A 24,873-nucleotide genomic window follows, 5' to 3' on the forward strand; every position below is an offset into this window, starting at 1 on the left:
CCTGCGCCCCCCTGACGGCTGTCCCCTCGCTCCCGCGCCCCCCCCCAACCCCAACTTACCCGCGCTCCGGCGTAATGACGTCACGTTGCCATAGCAACGCCGGGAGGAAGCCGCCGGAGCCACGGGTAAGTATGGTTTACAGAGGCCCTGCAGCTCCCCCGGCACTTAATTTAAGTGCCTTCGGGAAGCGCGCGGGGCCTCTGTAAACCCCGCGCCCCCCGTCGGCAGTCTCGCGCCCCCCCCTGGGGGTCGCGCCCCACAGATTGCGCACCGCTGCCCTAGGAGACACTGACCCCTTAACCCTGTCACTGCCATTAGTACACTTTGCTCCTAGGAGAGACTGACCCCTTAACCATGTCACTGCCATTAGTACACTTTGCCCCTAGGAGGGACTGACTCCTTAACCATGTCACTGCCATTAGTACACTTTGCCCCTAGGAGAGACTGACCCCTTAACCATGTCACTGCCATTAGTACACTTTGCCCCTAGGAGGGACTGACCCCTTAACCATGTCACTGCCATTAGTACACTTTGCCCCTAGGAGGGACTGACCCCTTAACCATGTCACTGCCATTAGTACACTTTGCCCCTAGGAGAGACTGACCCCTTAACCCTGTCACTGCCATTAGTACACTTTGCCCCTAGGAGGGACTGACCCCTTAACCATGTCACTGCCATTAGTACACTTTGCCCCTAGGAGAGACTGACCCCTTAACCATGTCACTGCCATTAGTACACTTTGCCCCTAGGAGAAACTGACCCCTTAACCATGTCACTGCCATTAGTACACTTTGCCCCTAGGAGGGACTGACCACTTAACCATGTCACTGCCATTAGTACACTTTGCCCCTAGGAGGGACTGACACCTTAACCCTGTCACTGCCATTAGTACACTTTGCCCCTAGGAAGGACTGACCTCTTAACCATGTCACTGCCATTAGTACACTTTGCCCCTAGGAGAGACTGACCCCTTAACTATGTCACTGCCATTAGTACACTTTGCCCCTAGGAGAGACTGACCCCTTAACTATGTCACTGCCATTAGTACACTTTGCCCCTAGGAGGGACGGACCCCTTAACCATGTCACTGCCATTAGTACACTTTGCCCCTAGGAGAGACTGACCCCTTAACCATGTCACTGCCATTAGTACACTTTGCCCCTAGGAGAGACTGACCCCTTAACCATGTCACTGCCGTTAGTACACTTTGCCCCTAGGAGGGACTGACCCCTTAACCATGTCACTGCCATTAGTACACTTTACTCCTAGGAGGGACTGACCCCTTAACCATGTCACTGCCATTAGTACACTTTGCCCCTAGGAGGGACTGACCCCTTAACCATGTCACTGCCATTAGTACACTTTGCCCCTAGGAGGGACTGACCCCTTAACCATGTTACTGCCATTAGTACACTTTGCCCCTAGGAGGGACTGACCCCTTAACCATGTCACTGCCATTAGTACACTTTGCCCCTAGGAGAGACTGACCCCTTAACCATGTCACTGCCGTTAGTACACTTTGCCCCTAGGAGGGACTGACCCCTTAACCATGTCACTGCCATTAGTACACTTTGCCCCTAGGAGGGACTGACCCCTTAACCATGTCACTGCCATTAGTACACTTTGCCCCTAGGAGAGACTGACCCCTTAACCATGTCACTGCCGTTAGTACACTTTGCCCCTAGGAGGGACTGATCCCTTAACCATGTCACTGCCATTAGTACACTTTACTCCTAGGAGGGACTGACCCCTTAACCATGTCACTGCCATTAGTACACTTTGCCCCTAGGAGGGACTGACCCCTTAACCATGTCACTGCCATTAGTACACTTTGCCCCTAGGAGGGACTGACCCGTTAACCATGTCACTGCCATTAGTACACTTTGCCCCTAGGAGGGACTGACCCCTTAACCATGTCACTGCCATTAGTACACTTTGCCCATAGCAGAGGCTGACCCCTTAAAGTGCCCGGGATGCAGTATATGGGTCACACTATAGGGGTCTCCCAACGGCAAAACTGAAGAATACTGCGCTGCTTTCAATGGAAATGTTTCGAAATAAATTAGTTGCCGCTTTTATTTGCCCCCCCCCCCCCCCTGGCATTTTGGGGAGGGATGGCTGTAAAATGACCCCCCCCCCTCCCCCTCCTTGGGAAGTGGGGATCTGACCAGTGGGTGGTTTGATCGTCCTGCAGCTCCTGGGCAGCTTCAAGGACAAAGAACGGGCCATCATCGCCCATCAGGTGAAGTCCAAGAAGGTGTGCATCGGGATCAAGAAGCTGCTGATGCTGATCGAGATGTCCCTGCAGGTGAGCAGCCGAAATAGGGTGCTGGGGGTGATGGGTGGGGGTGCAGGGTGATGGGTGGGGGTATAGGGGATGCTTGGGCAGTTTGAAGTCCTTTGTTGTGTTGAAGGCCTCCCTTGTCTTCTATGGTTTTCCACCAAAACAACCTACAGGAACTAGTATCTAAAGCAGGGTGGGTGCGGGGGGAGGGGGGGTGTTTGTGGCCAGCTCTAGTCCTCAAGGGCCACCACCAGGTGAGGGTTTAAGGATATCCCCGCTTCGGCACAGGTGGCTCAATCAGTGGCACCACCAGTTCTGCAGCTGGGATATCCTGACGACCTGACCTGTTGGTGCCCCTTGAGGCTTGGAGCTGGCCCACCCATAATCGATAGATTTTAATGTCTATACCCCCTCCCCTCCCCCCATACAAAATGGACCTGTCCTGAATGCGACCTCTGCATGACCCCTATAAAGCAGCTGGTTTGTTGATGCCATGCTTTATTTCCGAAGGCCCAAAGCCTGGAGTAGAGTGTCCACATGGTGGGTGGGTGGCTGGGGCGGTGGAGACTACTGGTGTCTTCAGACTTCAGAGAGACTTGGCAGAGACATTGAGGCTGGGAAGACGAGGCTCGTTTGACATCCAATGAGGACACTAAGCGACCAGTTATTTGGGTTTTGGGCTCATTTTTCGAGGCCTTTCCATGCACCTCCTAAGGATTTAGGAGTCGCTCGGAGATGGTGTCCGTCCAGGGGAGGGGTTTGCAGGGAAGGGTTTCTGCACGTCGGTCGCCAAAATCCCGTCCCGCCAAAACTTGCCCGCTCTGTCAGTACGCCACCGCGATGGAGCGGGAGGTGCTGGTTCGAAGTGTCTCCTCTCCCAGTTGGATTCTGTCCCCCCAGCCACAGGAGACAGACTTTGCTCCCACCTCGTGTACGCACGTAACCTGTGCAATGCTGCAGGGGCCGCGAAACGCGTGTCGCTTCAAACGTGTCATCCTCCCTGTGCATCTTCTCTTTACAACATGATCCTGTGTCCTTTTCCTCCTTCCACGCACCCCCCCACCCCCATCTATCTCTTACACTCCCCCCTCTCGCACACTTTGCTCTCACCCCCTTCTCACACTGCCCCTCATCCTCTCCCCCCATGTATTTCTCTCACCTCTCTTATCCCCATCACTCACCTATCTCCCTCTCTCACCTATCCCCCTCACCTCTCCCTCCCTCCGCCCATATATTTCCCACATCTCCCCCTCTCCTATCCCCATCACTCACCTATCTCCCTCTCTCACCTATCCCCCTCACCTCTCCCTCCCTCCGCCCATATATTTCCCACATCTCCCCCTCTCCTATCCCCATCACTCACCTATCTCCCTCTCTCACCTATCCCCCTCACCTCTCCCTCCCTCCGCCCATATATTTCCCCACATCTCCCCCTCTCCTATCCCCATCACTCACCTATCTCCCTCTCTCACCTATCCCCCTCACCTCTCCCTCCCTCCCTCCGCCCATATATTTCCCCACATCTCCCCCTCCCTCAAATCTCACCTCTCCCCCTCCGTCACCTCTTTCCTGTCCCCGTCACCTCTCCCCCATGTATTTCTCTCACTTCTCACTCCCCTCCCTTACCTCTACCCCCTCTCTCACCTATCCTAATCCTCCTCCCCCGTCCTCCTCCTCTCCTCCTCTGTATCTTCTCTCCTCCTCTGACCCTGTACCTCTGTTTTTCAGATGGAAGCAGAGTATCGTGTGAGCAAGTTTCTCGCGCTGCTGAAGGAGCAGGGCGCGTAAGTATGTACACGGACCCACAGTCAGGGGTCACCGGGGGTTCTGCTTCTTACAAGCCGTGCTACTGGGATTATCTGGGGGGGGGGCAGTGCTGTTATTTCTGTAGTGCCACCAGAGACACACATCCCTGACGTCTAGAGGACCGGGGGAGAGCTGGAAGTGCCCCCCCCCGGGGGGGTGGGGGGCTTCGTTCTAACTGTAATTTATATGCACATATAAGTGACGTCGTGTAATTGAACCCCCAGAGTGGCAGGAGATGGGTTACCTTTTAGCGCTGTGAGGATGCCGGTAGTCGTCTGCATGGCTCATTCCTTCCCATAGTGTGGGATTTCCACGAAGCGTGTGTGGGACGGCAGATTTGAGCCGCGTGACCCATTCTCCGACCCGCTGTAACCCCCCCGGGTCCTTTTAGATCCTCAGCTGTCATTCTTATCTTCTGTCTATTCCCCAAGCCTGTCGGATTTCCCATTACTGGCCCTCACAGTCTCCATGGGGAATGAGTCCCGCACTGTAACTGCCCTTACTGCAAAGATCCCTTTCCTTACACATATCTCCTGTATCTGCCCTCACAGTCTCCATGGGGAATGAATCCCGCACTGTAACTGCCCTTACTGTAAAGATCCCTTTCCTTACACATATCTCCTGTATCTGCCCTCACCGTCTCCATGGGGAATGAATCCCGCACTGTAACTGCTCTTACTGTAAAGATCCCTTTCCTTACACATATCTCCTGTATCTGCCCTCACAGTCTCCATGGGGAATGAATCCCGCACTGTAACTGCCCTTACTGTAAAGAACCCTTTCCTTACACATATCTCCTGTATCTGCCCTCACAGTCTCCATGGGGAATGAGTCCCGCACTGTAACTGCCCTTACTGTAAAGATCCCTTTCCTTACACATATCTCCTGTATCTGCCCTCACAGTCTCCATGGGGAATGAGTCCCGCACTGTAACTGCCCTTACTGTAAAGATCCCTTTCCTTACACATATCTCCTGTATCTGCCCTCACAGTCTCCATGGGGAATGAATCCTGCGCTGTAACTGCCCTTACTGTAAAGATCCCTTTCCTTATACATATCTCCTGTATCTGCCCTCACAGTCTCCATGGGGAATGAATCCCGCACTGTAACTGCCCTTACTGTAAAGATCCCTTTCCTTACACATATCTCCTGTATCTGCCCTCACAGTCTCCATGGGGAATGAATCCCGCACTGTAACTGTCCTTACTGTAAAGAACCCTTTCCTTACACATATCTCCTGTATCTGCCCTCACAGTCTCCATGGGGAATGAATCCCGCACTGTAACTGCCCTTACTGTAAAGATCCCTTTCCTTACACATATCTCATGTATCTGCCCTCACAGTCTCCATGGGGAATGAATCCCGCACTGTAACTGTCCTTACTGTAAAGATCCCTTTCCTTACACATATCTCCTGTATCTGCCCTCACAGTTTCCATGGAGAATGAGTCCAGCACTGTAACTGTCCTTACTGTAAAGATCCCTTTCCTTACACATATCTCCTGTATCTGCCCTCACAGTCTCCATGGGGAATGAATCCCGCACTGTAACTGCCCTTACTGTAAAGATCCCTTTCCTTACATATATCTCCTGTATCTGCCCTCACAGTCTCCACGGGGAATGAATCCCGCACTGCAACTGCCCTTACTGTAAAGATCCCTTTCCTTACACATATCTCCTGTATCTGCCCTCACAGTCTCCATGGGGAATGAATCCCGCACTGTAACTGCCCTTACTGTAAAGATCCCTTTCCTTACACATATCTCCTGTATCTGCCCTCACAGTCTCCATGGGGAATGTGTCCCACACTGTAACTGCCCTTACTGTAAAGATCCCTTTCCTTACACATATCTCCTGTATCTGCCCTCACAGTCTCCATGGGGAATGAGTCCCACACTGTAACTGCCCTTACTGTAAAGATCCCTTTCCTTACACATTTCCTGTATCTGCCCTCACAGTCTCCATGGGGAATGAATCCCGCACTGTAACTGCCCTTACTGTAAAGATCCCTTTCCTTACACATATCTCCTGTATCTGCCCTCACAGTCTCCATGGGGAATGAATCCTGCGCTGTAACTGCCCTTACTGTAAAGATCCCTTTCCTTATACATATCTCCTGTATCTGCCCTCACAGTCTCCATGGGGAATGAATCCCGCACTGTAACTGCCCTTACTGTAAAGATCCCTTTCCTTACACATATCTCCTGTATCTGCCCTCACAGTCTCCATGGGGAATGAATCCCGCACTGTAACTGTCCTTACTGTAAAGAACCCTTTCCTTACACATATCTCCTGTATCTGCCCTCACAGTCTCCATGGGGAATGAATCCCGCACTGTAACTGCCCTTACTGTAAAGATCCCTTTCCTTACACATATCTCATGTATCTGCCCTCACAGTCTCCATGGGGAATGAATCCCGCACTGTAACTGTCCTTACTGTAAAGATCCCTTTCCTTACACATATCTCCTGTATCTGCCCTCACAGTCTCCATGGAGAATGAGTCCAGCACTGTAACAGTCCTTACTGTAAAGATCCCTTTCCTTACACATATCTCCTGTATCTGCCCTCACAGTCTCCATGGGGAATAAATCCCACACTGTAACTGCCCTTACTGTAAAGATCCCTTTCCTTACACATATCTCCTGTATCTGCCCTCACAGTCTCCATGGGGAATGAATCCCGCACTGTAACTGCCCTTACTGTAAAGATCCCTTTCCTTACACATATCTCCTGTATCTGCCCTCACAGTCTCCATGGGGAATGAATCCCGCACTGTAACTGCCCTTACTGTAAAGAACCCTTTCCTTACACATATCTCCTGTATCTGCCCTCACAGTCTCCATGGGGAATGAATCCCGCACTGTAACTGCCCTTACTGTAAAGATCCCTTTCCTTACACATATCTCCTGTATCTGCCCTCACAGTCTCCATGGGGAATGAATCCCGCACTGTAACTGCCCTTACTGTAAAGAACCCTTTCCTTACACATATCTCCTGTATCTGCCCTCACAGTCTCCATGGGGAATGAATCCCGCACTGTAACTGCCCTTACTGTAAAGATCCCTTTCCTTACACATATCTCCTGTATCTGCCCTCACAGTCTCCATGGGGAATGAATCCCGCACTGTAACTGCCCTTACTGTAAAGATCCCTTTCCTTACACATATCTCCTGTATCTGCCCTCACAGTCTCCATGGGGAATGAGTCCCGCACTGTAACTGTCCTTACTGTAAAGATCCCTTTCCTTACACATATCTCCTGTATCTGCCCTCACAGTCTCCATGGGGAATGAATCCCGCACTGTAACTGCCCTTACTGTAAAGATCCCTTTCCTTACACATATCTCCTGTATCTGCCCTCACAGTCTCCATGGGGAATGAATCCCACACTGTAACTGCCCTTACTGTAAAGATCCCTTTCCTTACACATATCTCCTGTATCTGCCCTCACAGTCTCCATGGGGAATGAATCCCGCACTGTAACTGCCCTTACTGTAAAGAACCCTTTCCTTACACATATCTCCTGTATCTGCCCTCACAGTCTCCATGGGGAATGAGTCCCGCACTGTAACTGCCCTTACTGTAAAGAACCCTTTCCTTACACATATCTCCTGTATCTGCCCTCACAGTCTCCATGGGGAATGAATCCCGCACTGTAACTGACCTTACTGTAAAGATCCCTTTCCTTACACATATCTCCTGTATCTGCCCTCACAGTCTCCATGGGGAATGAATCCCGCACTGTAACTGCCCTTACTGTAAAGAACCCTTTCCTTACACATATCTCCTGTATCTGCCCTCACAGTCTCCATGGGGAATGAATCCCGCACTGTAACTGCCCTTACTGTAAAGATCCCTTTCCTTACACATATGTCCTGTATCTGCCCTCACAGTCTCCATGGGGAATGAATCCCGCACTGTAACTGCCCTTACTGTAAAGATCCCTTTCCTTACACATATCTCCTGTATCTGCCCTCACAGTCTCCATGGGGAATGAATCCCGCACTGTAACTGCCCTTACTGTAAAGATCCCTTTCCTTACACATATCTCCTGTATCTGCCCTCACAGTCTCCATGGGGAATGAGTCCCGCACTGTAACTGCCCTTACTGTAAAGATCCCTTTCCTTACACATATCTCCTGTATCTGCCCTCACAGTCTCCATGGGGAATGAGTCCCGCACTGTAACTGCCCTTACTGTAAAGATCCCTTTCCTTAGACATATCTCCTGTATCTGCCCTCACAGTCTCCATGGGGAATGAATCCCGCACTGTAACTGCCCTTACTGTAAAGAACCCTTTCCTTACACATATCTCCTGTATCTGCCCTCACAGTCTCCATGGGGAATGAATCCCGCACAGTAACAGCCATTACTGTAAATATCCCTTTCCTTACACATATCTCCTGTATCTGCCCTCACAGTCTCCATGGGGAATGAGTCCCGCACTGTAACTGTCCTTACTGTAAAGATCCCTTTCCTTACACATATCTCCTGTATCTGCCCTCACAGTCTCCATGGGGAATGAGTCCCGCACTGTAACTGTCCTTACTGTAAAGATCCCTTTCCTTACACATATCTCCTGTATCTGCCCTCACAGTCTCCATGGGGAATGAATCCCGCACTGTAACTGCCCTTACTGTAAAGATCCCTTTCCTTACACATATCTCCTGTATCTGCCCTCACAGTCTCCATGGGGAATGAATACCGCACTGTAACTGCCCTTACTGTAAAGATCCCTTTCCTTACACATATCTCCTGTATCTGCCCTCACAGTCTCCATGGGGAATGAATCCCGCACTGTAACTGCCCTTACTGTAAAGAACCCTTTCCTTACACATATCTCCTGTATCTGCCCTCACAGTCTCCATGGGGAATGAATCCCGCACTGTAACTGCCTTTACTGTAAAGATCCCTTTCCTGACACATATCTCCTGTATCTGCCCTCACAGTCTCCATGGGGAATGAATCCCGCACTGTAACTGCCCTTACTGTAAAGAACCCTTTCCTTACACATATCTCCTGTATCTGCCCTCACAGTCTCCATGGGGAATGAATCCCGCACTGTAACTGCCCTTACTGTAAAGATCCCTTTCCTTACACATATCTCCTGTATCTGCCCTCACAGTCTCCATGAGGAATAAATCCCGCACTGTAACTGCCCTTACTGTAAAGATCCCTTTCCTTACACATATCTCCTGTATCTGCCCTCACAGTCTCCATGGGGAATGAATCCCGCACTGTAACTGCCCTTACTGTAAAGATCCCTTTCCTTACACATATCTACTGTATCTGCCCTCACAGTCTCCATGGGGAATGAGTCCCGCACTGTAACTGCCCTTACTGTAAAGATCCCTTTCCTTACACATATCTCCTGTATCTGCCCTCACAGTCTCCATGGGGAATGAGTCCCGCACTGTAACTGCCCTTACTGTAAAGATCCCTTTCCTTACACACATCTCCTGTATCTGCCCTCACAGTCTCCATGGGGAATGAATCCCGCACTGTAACTGCCCTTACTGTAAAGATCCCTTTCCTTACACATATCTCCTGTATCTGCCCTCACAGTCTCCATGGGGAATGAATCCCGCACTGTAACTGCCCTTACTGTAAAGAACCCTTTCCTTACACATATCTCCTGTATCTGCCCTCACAGTCTCCATGGGGAATGAATCCCGCACTGTAACTGCCCTTACTGTAAAGATCCCTTTCCTTACACATATCTCCTGTATCTGCCCTCACAGTCTCCATGGGGAATGAATCCCGCACTGTAACTGCCCTTACTGTAAAGATCCCTTTCCTTACACATATCTCCTGTATCTGCCCTCACAGTCTCCATGGGGAATGAATCCCGCACTGTAACTGCCCTTACTGTAAAGATCCCTTTCCTTACACATATCTCCTGTATCTGCCCTCACAGTCTCCATGGGGAATGAGTCCCGCACTGTAACTGTCCTTACTGTAAAGATCCCTTTCCTTACACATATCTCCTGTATCTGCCCTCACAGTCTCCATGGGGAATGAGTCCCGCACTGTAACTGTCCTTACTGTAAAGATCCCTTTCCTTACACATATCTCCTGTATCTGCCCTCACAGTCTCCATGGGGAATGAATCCCGCACTGTAACTGCCCTTACTGTAAAGATCCCTTTCCTTACACATATCTCCTGTATCTGCCCTCACAGTCTCCATGGGGAATAAATCCCACACTGTAACTGCCCTTACTGTAAAGATCCCTTTCCTTACACATATCTCCTGTATCTGCCCTCACAGTCTCCATGGGGAATGAATCCCGCACTGTAACTGCCCTTACTGTAAAGATCCCTTTCCTTACACATATCTCCTGTATCTGCCCTCACAGTCTCCATGGGGAATGAATCCCGCACTGTAACTGCCCTTACTGTAAAGAACCCTTTCCTTACACATATCTCCTGTATCTGCCCTCACAGTCTCCATGGGGAATGAATCCCGCACTGTAACTGCCCTTACTGTAAAGATCCCTTTCCTTACACATATCTCCTGTATCTGCCCTCACAGTCTCCATGGGGAATGAATCCCGCACTGTAACTGCCCTTACTGTAAAGAACCCTTTCCTTACACATATCTCCTGTATCTGCCCTCACAGTCTCCATGGGGAATGAATCCCGCACTGTAACTGCCCTTACTGTAAAGATCCCTTTCCTTACACATATCTCCTGTATCTGCCCTCACAGTCTCCATGGGGAATGAATCCCGCACTGTAACTGCCCTTACTGTAAAGATCCCTTTCCTTACACATATCTCCTGTATCTGCCCTCACAGTCTCCATGGGGAATGAGACCCGCACTGTAACTGTCCTTACTGTAAAGATCCCTTTCCTTACACATATCTCCTGTATCTGCCCTCACAGTCTCCATGGGGAATGAATCCCGCACTGTAACTGCCCTTACTGTAAAGATCCCTTTCCTTACACATATCTCCTGTATCTGCCCTCACAGTCTCCATGGGGAATGAATCCCACACTGTAACTGCCCTTACTGTAAAGATCCCTTTCCTTACACATATCTCCTGTATCTGCCCTCACAGTCTCCATGGGGAATGAATCCCGCACTGTAACTGCCCTTACTGTAAAGAACCCTTTCCTTACACATATCTCCTGTATCTGCCCTCACAGTCTCCATGGGGAATGAGTCCCGCACTGTAACTGTCCTTACTGTAAAGATCCCTTTCCTTACACATATCTCCTGTATCTGCCCTCACAGTCTCCATGGGGAATGAGTCCCGCACTGTAACTGTCCTTACTGTAAAGATCCCTTTCCTTACACATATCTCCTGTATCTGCCCTCACAGTCTCCATGGGGAATGAATCCCGCACTGTAACTGCCCTTACTGTAAAGATCCCTTTCCTTACACATATCTCCTGTATCTGCCCTCACAGTCTCCATGGGGAATGAATCCCGCACTGTAACTGCCCTTACTGTAAAGATCCCTTTCCTTACACATATCTCCTGTATCTGCCCTCACAGTCTCCATGGGGAATGAATCCCGCACTGTAACTGCCCTTACTGTAAAGAACCCTTTCCTTACACATATCTCCTGTATCTGCCCTCACAGTCTCCATGGGGAATGAATCCCGCACTGTAACTGACCTTACTGTAAAGATCCCTTTCCTTACACATATCTCCTGTATCTGCCCTCACAGTCTCCATGGGGAATGAATCCCGCACTGTAACTGCCCTTACTGTAAAGAACCCTTTCCTTACACATATCTCCTGTATCTGCCCTCACAGTCTCCATGGGGAATGAATCCCGCACTGTAACTGCCCTTACTGTAAAGATCCCTTTCCTTACACATATGTCCTGTATCTGCCCTCACAGTCTCCATGGGGAATGAATCCCGCACTGTAACTGCCCTTACTGTAAAGATCCCTTTCCTTACACATATCTCCTGTATCTGCCCTCACAGTCTCCATGGGGAATGAATCCCGCACTGTAACTGCCCTTACTGTAAAGATCCCTTTCCTTACACATATCTCCTGTATCTGCCCTCACAGTCTCCATGGGGAATGAGTCCCGCACTGTAACTGCCCTTACTGTAAAGATCCCTTTCCTTACACATATCTCCTGTATCTGCCCTCACAGTCTCCATGGGGAATGAGTCCCGCACTGTAACTGCCCTTACTGTAAAGATCCCTTTCCTTAGACATATCTCCTGTATCTGCCCTCACAGTCTCCATGGGGAATGAATCCCGCACTGTAACTGCCCTTACTGTAAAGAACCCTTTCCTTACACATATCTCCTGTATCTGCCCTCACAGTCTCCATGGGGAATGAATCCCGCACAGTAACAGCCATTACTGTAAATATCCCTTTCCTTACACATATCTCCTGTATCTGCCCTCACAGTCTCCATGGGGAATGAGTCCCGCACTGTAACTGTCCTTACTGTAAAGATCCCTTTCCTTACACATATCTCCTGTATCTGCCCTCACAGTCTCCATGGGGAATGAGTCCCGCACTGTAACTGTCCTTACTGTAAAGATCCCTTTCCTTACACATATCTCCTGTATCTGCCCTCACAGTCTCCATGGGGAATGAATCCCGCACTGTAACTGCCCTTACTGTAAAGATCCCTTTCCTTACACATATCTCCTGTATCTGCCCTCACAGTCTCCATGGGGAATGAATACCGCACTGTAACTGCCCTTACTGTAAAGATCCCTTTCCTTACACATATCTCCTGTATCTGCCCTCACAGTCTCCATGGGGAATGAATCCCGCACTGTAACTGCCCTTACTGTAAAGAACCCTTTCCTTACACATATCTCCTGTATCTGCCCTCACAGTCTCCATGGGGAATGAATCCCGCACTGTAACTGCCTTTACTGTAAAGATCCCTTTCCTGACACATATCTCCTGTATCTGCCCTCACAGTCTCCATGGGGAATGAATCCCGCACTGTAACTGCCCTTACTGTAAAGAACCCTTTCCTTACACATATCTCCTGTATCTGCCCCCACAGTCTCCATGGGGAATGAATCCCGCACTGTAACTGCCCTTACTGTAAAGATCCCTTTCCTTACACATATCTCCTGTATCTGCCCTCACAGTCTCCATGAGGAATAAATCCCGCACTGTAACTGCCCTTACTGTAAAGATCCCTTTCCTTACACATATCTCCTGTATCTGCCCTCACAGTCTCCATGGGGAATGAATCCCGCACTGTAACTGCCCTTACTGTAAAGATCCCTTTCCTTACACATATCTACTGTATCTGCCCTCACAGTCTCCATGGGGAATGAGTCCCGCACTGTAACTGCCCTTACTGTAAAGATCCCTTTCCTTACACATATCTCCTGTATCTGCCCTCACAGTCTCCATGGGGAATGAGTCCCGCACTGTAACTGCCCTTACTGTAAAGATCCCTTTCCTTACACACATCTCCTGTATCTGCCCTCACAGTCTCCATGAGGAATAAATCCCGCACTGTAACTGCCCTTACTGTAAAGATCCCTTTCCTTACACATATCTCCTGTATCTGCCCTCACAGTCTCCATGGGGAATGAATCCCGCACTGTAACTGTCCTTACTGTAAAGATCCCTTTCCTTACACATATCTCCTGTATCTGCCCTCACAGTCTCCATGGGGAATGAATCCCGCACTGTAACTGCCCTTACTGTAAAGAACCCTTTCCTTACACATATCTCCTGTATCTGCCCTCACAGTCTCCATGGGGAATGAGTCCCGCACTGTAACTGTCCTTACTGTAAAGATCCCTTTCCTTACACATATCTCCTGTATCTGCCCTCACAGTCTCCATGGGGAATGAGTCCCGCACTGTAACTGTCCTTACTGTAAAGATCCCTTTCCTTACACATATCTCCTGTATCTGCCCTCACAGTCTCCATGGGGAATGAATCCCGCACTGTAACTGCCCTTACTGTAAAGATCCCTTTCCTTACACATATCTCCTGTATCTGCCCTCACAGTCTCCATGGGGAATGAATCCCGCACTGTAACTGCCCTTACTGTAAAGATCCCTTTCCTTACACATATCTCCTGTATCTGCCCTCACAGTCTCCATGGGGAATGAATCCCGCACTGTAACTGCCCTTACTGTAAAGAACCCTTTCCTTACACATATCTCCTGTATCTGCCCTCACAGTCTCCATGGGGAATGAATCCCGTACTGTAACTGCCCTTACTGTAAAGATCCCTTTCCTTACACACATCTCCTGTATCTGCCCTCACAGTCTCCATGGGGAATGAGTCCCGCACTGTAACTGCTCTTACTGTAAAGATCCCTTTCCTTACACACATCTCCTGTATCTGCCCTCACTGTCTCCATGGGGAATGAGTACCGCACTGTAACTGCCCTTACTGTAAAGATCCCTTTCCTTACACATATCTCCTGTATCTGCCCTCACAGTCTCCATGGGGAATGAATCCCGCACTGTAACTGCCCTTACTGTAAAGATCCCTTTCCTTACACATATCTCCTGTATCTGCCCTCACAGTCTCCATGGGGAATGAGTCCCGCACTGTAACTGCCCTTACTGTAAAGATCCCTTTCCTTACACATATCTCCTGTATCTGCCCTCACAGTCTCCATGGGGAATGAGTCCCGCACTGTAACTGCCCTTACTGTAAAGATCCCTTTCCTTACACACATCTCCTGTATCTGCCCTCACAGTCTCCATGGGGAATGAATCCCGCACTGTAACTGCCCTTACTGTAAAGATCCCTTTCCTTACACATATCTCCTGTATCTGCCCTCACAGTCTCCATGGGGAATGAATCCCGCACTGTAACTGCCCTTACTGTAAAGATCCCTTTCCTTACACATATCTCCTGTATCTGCCCTCACAGTCTCCATGGGGAATGTGTCCCACACTGTAACTGCCCTTACTGTAAAGATCCCTTTCCTTACACATATCTCCTGTATCTGCCCTCACAGTCTCCATGGGGAATGAGTCCCACACTGTAACTGCCCTTACTGTAAAGATCCCTTTCCTTACACATTTCCTGTATCTGCCCTCACAGTCTCCATGGGGAATGAATCCCGCACTGTAACTGCCCTTACTGTAAAGATCCCTTTCCTTACACATATCTCCTGTATCTGCCCGCACAGTCTCCATGGGGAATGAATCCTGCGCTGTAACTGCCCTTACTGTAAAGATCCCTTTCCTTACACATATCTCCTGTATCTGCCCTCACAGTCTCCATGGGGAATGAATCCCGCACTGTAACTGCCCTTACTGTAAAGATCCCTTTCCTTACACATATCTCCTGTATCTGCCCTCACAGTCTCCATGGGGAATGAATCCCGCACTGTAACTGTCCTTACTGTAAAGAACCCTTTCCTTACACATATCTCCTGTATCTGCCCTCACAGTCTCCATGGGGAATGAATCCCGCACTGTAACTGCCCTTACTGTAAAGATCCCTTTCCTTACACATATCTCATGTATCTGCCCTCACAGTCTCCATGGGGAATGAATCCCGCACTGTAACTGTCCTTACTGTAAAGATCCCTTTCCTTACACATATCTCCTGTATCTGCCCTCACAGTCTCCATGGGGAATGAGTCCCGCACTGTAACTGTCCTTACTGTAAAGATCCCTTTCCTTACACATATCTCCTGTATCTGCCCTCACAGTCTCCATGGGGAATGAATCCCGCACTGTAACTGCCCTTACTGTAAAGATCCCTTTCCTTACACATATCTCCTGTATCTGCCCTCACAGTCTCCATGGGGAATGAATCCCGCACTGTAACTGCCCTTACTGTAAAGATCCCTTTCCTTACACATATCTCCTGTATCTGCCCTCACAGTCTCCATGGGGAATGAATCCCGCACTGTAACTGCCCTTACTGTAAAGAACCCTTTCCTTACACATATCTCCTGTATCTGCCCTCACAGTCTCCATGGGGAATGAATCCCGCACTGTAACTGCCCTTACTGTAAAGATCCCTTTCCTTACACATATCTCCTGTATCTGCCCTCACAGTCTCCATGGGGAATGAATCCCGCACTGTAACTGCCCTTACTGTAAAGAACCCTTTCCTTACACATATCTCCTGTATCTGCCCTCACAGTCTCCATGGGGAATGAATCCCGCACTGTAACTGCCCTTACTGTAAAGATCCCTTTCCTTACACATATCTCCTGTATCTGCCCTCACAGTCTCCATGGGGAATGAATCCCGCACTGTAACTGCCCTTACTGTAAAGATCCCTTTCCTTACACACATCTCCTGTATCTGCCCTCACTGTCTCCATGGGGAATGAGTCCCGCACTGTAACTGCCCTTACTGTAAAGATCCCTTTCCTTACACATATCTCCTGTATCTGCCCGCACAGTCTCCATGGGGAATGAATCCTGCGCTGTAACTGCCCTTACTGTAAAGATCCCTTTCCTTACACATATCTCCTGTATCTGCCCTCACAGTCTCCATGGGGAATGAATCCCGCACTGTAACTGCCCTTACTGTAAAGATCCCTTTCCTTACACATATCTCCTGTATCTGCCCTCACAGTCTCCATGGGGAATGAATCCCGCACTGTAACTGTCCTTACTGTAAAGAACCCTTTCCTTACACATATCTCCTGTATCTGCCCTCACAGTCTCCATGGGGAATGAATCCCGCACTGTAACTGTCCTTACTGTAAAGATCCCTTTCCTTACACATATCTCCTGTATCTGCCCTCACAGTCTCCATGGGGAATGAGTCCCGCACTGTAACTGCTCTTACTGTAAAGATCCCTTTCCTTACACACATCTCCTGTATCTGCCCTCACTGTCTCCATGGGGAATGAGTACCGCACTGTAACTGCCCTTACTGTAAAGATCCCTTTCCTTACACATATCTCCTGTATCTGCCCTCACAGTCTCTATGGGTAATGAATCCCGCACTGTAACTGCCCTTACTGTAAAGATCCCTTTCCTTACACACATCTCCTGTATCTGCCCTCACTGTCTCCATGGGGAATGAGTCCTGCACTGTAACTGCCCTTACTGTAAAGATCCCTTTCCTTACACATATCTCCTGTATCTGCCCTCACAGTCTCCATGGGGAATGAGTCCTGCACTGTAACTGCCCTTACTGTAAAGATCCCTTTCCTTACACATATCTCCTGTATCTGCCCTCACAGTCTCCATGGGGAATGAATCCCGCACTGTAACTGCCCTTACTGTAAAGATCCCTTTCCTTACACATATCTCCTGTATCTGCCCTCACAGTCTCCATGGGGAATGAATCCCGCACTGTAACTGCCCTTACTGTAAAGATCCCTTTCCTTACACATATCTCCTGTATCTGCCCTCACAGTCTCCATGGGGAATGTGTCCCACACTGTAACTGCCCTTACTGTAAAGATCCCTTTCCTTACACATATCTCCTGTATCTGCCCTCACAGTCTCCATGGGGAATGAGTCCCACACTGTAACTGCCCTTACTGTAAAGATCCCTTTCCTTACACATTTCCTGTATCTGCCCTCACAGTCTCCATGGGGAATGAATCCCGCACTGTAACTGCCCTTACTGTAAAGATCCCTTTCCTTACACATATCTCCTGTATCTGCCCGCACAGTCTCCATGGGGAATGAATCCTGCGCTGTAACTGCCCTTACTGTAAAGATCCCTTTCCTTACACATATCTCCTGTATCTGCCCTCACAGTCTCCATGGGGAATGAATCCCGCACTGTAACTGCCCTTACTGTAAAGATCCCTTTCCTTACACATATCTCCTGTATCTGCCCTCACAGTCTCCATGGGGAATGAATCCTGCACTGTAACTGTCCTTACTGTAAAGAACCCTTTCCTTACACATATCTCCTGTATCTGCCCTCACAGTCTCCATGGGGAATGAATCCCGCACTGTAACTGCCCTTACTGTAAAGATCCCTTTCCTTACACATATCTCATGTATCTGCCCTCACAGTCTCCATGGGGAATGAATCCCGCACTGTAACTGTCCTTACTGTAAAGATCCCTTTCCTTACACATATCTCCTGTATCTGCCCTCACAGTCTCCATGGGGAATGAGTCCCGCACTGTAACTGTCCTTACTGTAAAGATCCCTTTCCTTACACATATCTCCTGTATCTGCCCTCACAGTCTCCATGGGGAATGAATCCCGCACTGTAACTGCCCTTACTGTAAAGATCCCTTTCCTTACACATATCTCCTGTATCTGCCCTCACAGTCTCCATGGGGAATGAATCCCGCACTGTAACTGCCCTTACTGTAAAGATCCCTTTCCTTACACATATCTCCTGTATCTGCCCTCACAGTCTCCATGGGGAATGAATCCCGCACTGTAACTGCCCTTACTGTAAAGAACCCTTTCCTTACACATATCTCCTGTATCTGCCCTCACAGTCTCCATGGGGAATGAATCCCGCACTGTAACTGCCCTTACTGTAAAGATCCCTTTCCTTACACATATCTCCTGTATCTGCCCTCACAGTCTCCATGGGGAATGAATCCCGCACTGTAACTGCCCTTACTGTAAAGATCCCTTTCCTTACACATATCTCCTGTATCTGCCCTCACAGTCTCCATGGGGAATGAATCCCGCACTGTAACTGCCCTTACTGTAAAGATCCCTTTCCTTACACATATCTCCTGTATCTGCCCTCACAGTCTCCATGGGGAATGAATCCCGCACTGTAACTGCCCTTACTGTAAAGATCCCTTTCCTTACACACATCTCCTGTATCTGCCCTCACTGTCTCCATGGGGAATGAGTCCCGCACTGTAACTGCCCTTACTGTAAAGATCCCTTTCCTTACACATATCTCCTGTATCTGCCCGCACAGTCTCCATGGGGAATGAATCCTGCGCTGTAACTGCCCTTACTGTAAAGATCCCTTTCCTTACACATATCTCCTGTATCTGCCCTCACAGTCTCCATGGGGAATGAATCCCGCACTGTAACTGCCCTTACTGTAAAGATCCCTTTCCTTACACATATCTCCTGTATCTGCCCTCACAGTCTCCATGGGGAATGAATCCCGCACTGTAACTGTCCTTACTGTAAAGAACCCTTTCCTTACACATATCTCCTGTATCTGCCCTCACAGTCTCCATGGGGAATGAATCCCGCACTGTAACTGTCCTTACTGTAAAGATCCCTTTCCTTACACATATCTCCTGTATCTGCCCTCACAGTCTCCATGGGGAATGAATCCCGCACTGTAACTGCCCTTACTGTAAAGATCCCTTTCCTTACACATATCTCCTGTATCTGCCCTCACAGTCTCCATGGGGAATGAATCCCGCACTGTAACTGCCCTTACTGTAAAGATCCCTTTCCTTACACATATCTCCTGTATCTGCCCTCACAGTCTCCATGGGGAATGAATCCCGCACTGTAACTGCCCTTACTGTAAAGAACCCTTTCCTTACACATATCTCCTGTATCTGCCCTCACAGTCTCCATGGGGAATGAATCCCGCACTGTAACTGCCCTTACTGTAAAGATCCCTTTCCTTACACATATCTCCTGTATCTGCCCTCACAGTCTCCATGGGGAATGAATCCCGCACTGTAACTGCCCTTACTGTAAAGAACCCTTTCCTTACACATATCTCCTGTATCTGCCCTCACCGTCTCCATGGGGAATGAATCCCGCACTGTAACTGCCCTTACTGTAAAGAACCCTTTCCTTACACATATCTCCTGTATCTGCCCTCACAGTCTCCATGGGGAATGAATACCGCACTGTAACTGCCCTTACTGTAAAGATCCCTTTCCTTACACATATCTCCTGTATCTGCCCTCACAGTCTCCATGGGGAATGAATCCCGCACTGTAACTGCCCTTACTGTAAAGATCCCTTTCCTTACACACATCTCCTGTATCTGCCCTCACTGTCTCCATGGGGAATGAGTCCCGCACTGTAACTGCCCTTACTGTAAAGATCCCTTTCCTTACACATATCTCCTGTATCTGCCCTCACAGTCTCCATGGGGAATGAATCCCGCACTGTAACTGCCCTTACTGTAAAGATCCCTTTCCTTACACATATCTCCTGTATCTGCCCTCACAGTCTCCATGGGGAATGAATCCCGCACTGTAACTGTCCTTACTGTAAAGAACCCTTTCCTTACACATATCTCCTGTATCTGCCCTCACAGTCTCCATGGGGAATGAATCCCGCACTGTAACTGTCCTTACTGTAAAGATCCCTTTCCTTACACATATCTCCTGTATCTGCCCTCACAGTCTCCATGGGGAATGAATCCCGCACTGTAACTGCCCTTACTGTAAAGATCCCTTTCCTTACACATATCTCCTGTATCTGCCCTCACAGTCTCCATGGGGAATGAATCCCGCACTGTAACTGCCCTTACTGTAAAGATCCCTTTCCTTACACATATCTCCTGTATCTGCCCTCACAGTCTCCATGGGGAATGAATCCCGCACTGTAACTGCCCTTACTGTAAAGAACCCTTTCCTTACACATATCTCCTGTATCTGCCCTCACAGTCTCCATGGGGAATGAATCCCGCACTGTAACTGCCCTTACTGTAAAGATCCCTTTCCTTACACATATCTCCTGTATCTGCCCTCACAGTCTCCATGGGGAATGAATCCCGCACTGTAACTGCCCTTACTGTAAAGAACCCTTTCCTTACACATATCTCCTGTATCTGCCCTCACCGTCTCCATGGGGAATGAATCCCGCACTGTAACTGCCCTTACTGTAAAGAACCCTTTCCTTACACATATCTCCTGTATCTGCCCTCACAGTCTCCATGGGGAATGAATCCCGCACTGTAACTGCCCTTACTGTAAAGATCCCTTTCCTTACACATATCTCCTGTATCTGCCCTCACAGTCTCCATGGGGAATGAATCCCGCACTGTAACTGCCCTTACTGTAAAGATCCCTTTCCTTACACACATCTCCTGTATCTGCCCTCACTGTCTCCATGGGGAATGAGTCCCGCACTGTAACTGCCCTTACTGTAAAGATCCCTTTCCTTACACATATCTCCTGTATCTGCCCTCACAGTCTCCATGGGGAATGAGTCCCGCACTGTAACTGCCATTACTGTAAAGATCCCTTTCCTTACACATATCTCCTGTATCTGCCCTCACAGTCTCCATGGGGAATGAGTCCCGCACTGTAACTGCCCTTACTGTAAAGATCCCTTTCCTTACACATATCTCCTGTATCTGCCCTCACAGTCTCCACGGGGAATGAATCCCGCACTGTAACTGCCCTTACTGTAAAGATCCCTTTCCTTACACATATCTCCTGTATCTGCCCTCACAGTCTCCATGGGGAATGAATCCCGCACTGTAACTGCCCTTACTGTAAAGATCCCTTTCCTTACACATATCTCCTGTATCTGCCCTCACAGTCTCCATGGGGAATGTGTCCCACACTGTAACTGCCCTTACTGTAAAGATCCCTTTCCTTACACATATCTCCTGTATCTGCCCTCACAGTCTCCATGGGGAATGAATCCCGCACTGTAACTGCCCTTACTGTAAAGATCCCTTTCCTTACACATATCTCCTGTATCTGCCCTCACAGTCTCCATGGGGAATGAATCCCGCACTGTAACTGCCCTTACTGTAAAGATCCCTTTCCTTACACACATCTCCTGTATCTGCCCTCACTGTCTCCATGGGGAATGAGTCCCGCACTGTAACTGCCCTTACTGTAAAGATCCCTTTCCTTACACATATCTCCTGTATCTGCCCTCACAGTCTCCATGGGGAATGAGTCCCGCACTGTTAACTGCCCTTACTGTAAAGATTCCTTTCCTTACACATATCTCCTGTATCTGCCCTCACAGTCTCCATGGGGAATGAGTCCCGCACTGTAACTGCCCTTACTGTAAAGATCCCTTTCCTTACACATATCTCCTGTATCTGCCCTCACAGTCTCCACGGGGAATGAATCCCGCACTGTAACTGCCCTTACTGTAAAGATCCCTTTCCTTACACATATCTCCTGTATCTGCCCTCACAGTCTCCATGGGGAATGAATCCCGCACTGTAACTGCCCTTACTGTAAAGATCCCTTTCCTTACACACATCTCCTGTATCTGCCCTCACTGTCTCCATGGGGAATGAGTCCCGCACTGTAACTGCCCTTACTGTAAAGATCCCTTTCCTTACACATATCTCCTGTATCTGCCCTCACAGTCTCCATGGGGAATGAGTCCCGCACTGTAACTGCCCTTACTGTAAAGATCCCTTTCCTTACACATATCTCCTGTATCTGCCCTCACAGTCTCCATGGGGAATGAGTCCCGCACTGTAACTGCCCTTACTGTAAAGATCCCTTTCCTTACACATATCTCCTGTATCTGCCCTCACAGTCTCCATGGGGAATGAATCCCGCACTGTAACTGCCCTTACTGTAAAGATCCCTTTCCTTACACATATCTCCTGTATCTGCCCTCACAGTCTCCATGGGGAATGTGTCCCACACTGTAACTGCCCTTACTGTAAAGATCCCTTTCCTTACACATATCTCCTGTATCTGCCCTCACAGTCTCCATGGGGAATGAGTCCCACACTGTAACTGCCCTTACTGTAAAGATCCCTTTCCTTACACATTTCCTGTATCTGCCCTCACAGTCTCCATGGGGAATGAGTCCCGCACTGTAACTGCCCTTACTGTAAAGATCCCTTTCCTTACACATATCTCCTGTATCTGCCCTCACAGTCTCCATGGGGAATGAGTCCCGCACTGTAACTGCCCTTACTGTAAAGATCCCTTTCCTTACACATATCTCCTGTATCTGCCCTCACAGTCTCCACGGGGAATGAATCCCGCACTGTAACTGCCCTTACTGTAAAGATCCCTTTCCTTACACATATCTCCTGTATCTGCCCTCACAGTCTCCATGGGGAATGAATCCCGCACTGTAACTGCCCTTACTGTAAAGATCCCTTTCCTTACACACATCTCCTGTATCTGCCCTCACTGTCTCCATGGGGAATGAGTCCCGCACTGTAACTGCCCTTACTGTAAAGATCCCTTTCCTTACACATATCTCCTGTATCTGCCCTCACAGTCTCCATGGGGAATGAGTCCCGCACTGTAACTGCCCTTACTGTAAAGATCCCTTTCCTTACACATATCTCCTGTATCTGCCCTCACAGTCTCCATGGGGAATGAGTGCCGCACTGTAACTGCCCTTACTGTAAAGATCCCTTTCCTTACACATATCTCCTGTATCTGCCCTCACAGTCTCCATGGGGAATGAATCCCGCACTGTAACTGCCCTTACTGTAAAGATCCCTTTCCTTACACACATCTCCTGTATCTGCCCTCACTGTCTCCATGGGGAATGAGTCCCGCACTGTAACTGCCCTTACTGTAAAGATCCCTTTCCTTACACATATCTCCTGTATCTGCCCTCACAGTCTCCATGGGGAATGAGTCCCGCACTGTAACTGCCCTTACTGTAAAGATCCCTTTCCTTACACATATCTCCTGTATCTGCCCTCACAGTCTCCATGGGGAATGAGTCCCGCACTGTAACTGCCCTTACTGTAAAGATCCCTTTCCTTACACATATCTCCTGTATCTGCCCTCACAGTCTCCATGGGGAATGAATCCCGCACTGTAACTGCCCTTACTGTAAAGATCCCTTTCCTTACACATATCTCCTGTATCTGCCCTCACAGTCTCCATGGGGAATGTGTCCCACACTGTAACTGCCCTTACTGTAAAGATCCCTTTCCTTACACATATCTCCTGTATCTGCCCTCACAGTCTCCATGGGGAATGAGTCCCACACTGTAACTGCCCTTACTGTAAAGATCCCTTTCCTTACACATTTCCTGTATCTGCCCTCACAGTCTCCATGGGGAATGAGTCCCGCACTGTAACTGCCCTTACTGTAAAGATCCCTTTCCTTACACATATCTCCTGTATCTGCCCTCACAGTCTCCATGGGGAATGAGTCCCGCACTGTAACTGCCCTTACTGTAAAGATCCCTTTCCTTACACATATCTCCTGTATCTGCCCTCACAGTCTCCACGGGGAATGAATCCCGCACTGTAACTGCCCTTACTGTAAAGATCCCTTTCCTTACACATATCTCCTGTATCTGCCCTCACAGTCTCCATGGGGAATGAATCCCGCACTGTAACTGCCCTTACTGTAAAGATCCCTTTCCTTACACACATCTCCTGTATCTGCCCTCACTGTCTCCATGGGGAATGAGTCCCGCACTGTAACTGCCCTTACTGTAAAGATCCCTTTCCTTACACATATCTCCTGTATCTGCCCTCACAGTCTCCATGGGGAATGAGTGCCGCACTGTAACTGCCCTTACTGTAAAGATCCCTTTCCTTACACATATCTCCTGTATCTGCCCTCACAGTCTCCATGGGGAATGAATCCCGCACTGTAACTGCCCTTACTGTAAAGATCCCTTTCCTTACACATATCTCCTGTATCTGCCCTCACAGTCTCCATGGGGAGTGTGTCCCACACTGTAACTGCCCTTACTGTAAAGATCCCTTTCCTTACACATATCTCCTGTATCTGCCCTCACAGTCTCCATGGGGAATGAGTCCCACACTGTAACTGCCCTTACTGTAAAGATCCCTTTCCTTACACATTTCCTGTATCTGCCCTCACAGTCTCCATGGGGAATGAATCCCGCACTGTAACTGCCCTTACTGTAAAGATCCCTTTCCTTACACATATCTCCTGTATCTGCCCGCACAGTCTCCATGGGGAATGAATCCTGCGCTGTAACTGCCCTTACTGTAAAGATCCCTTTCCTTATACATATCTCCTGTATCTGCCCTCACAGTC

The 24,873-nt window shown here is 49.1% G+C and overlaps 1 protein-coding gene across 1 annotated transcript in view; it reads left to right on the forward strand.

The window, feature by feature from the left end:
- The window catches only part of LOC142486590 (vesicle-fusing ATPase-like), a 91,741-nt gene extending 87,607 nt beyond the window's left edge, over positions 1-4,134 (forward strand). Inside the window, 2 exon segments of the mRNA XM_075585169.1 lie at positions 2,196-2,309; positions 4,014-4,134. Of these exon segments, the coding sequence (XP_075441284.1) occupies positions 2,196-2,309; positions 4,014-4,073 (174 nt within the window). The 3' untranslated portion in view covers positions 4,074-4,134.
- The last annotated feature ends 20,739 nt before the right edge of the window (positions 4,135-24,873 follow it).

This window comes from Ascaphus truei, unplaced genomic scaffold (assembly GCF_040206685.1).
Source record: "Ascaphus truei isolate aAscTru1 unplaced genomic scaffold, aAscTru1.hap1 HAP1_SCAFFOLD_967, whole genome shotgun sequence".
Classification (NCBI taxonomy): Eukaryota; Metazoa; Chordata; class Amphibia; order Anura; family Ascaphidae; genus Ascaphus; species Ascaphus truei.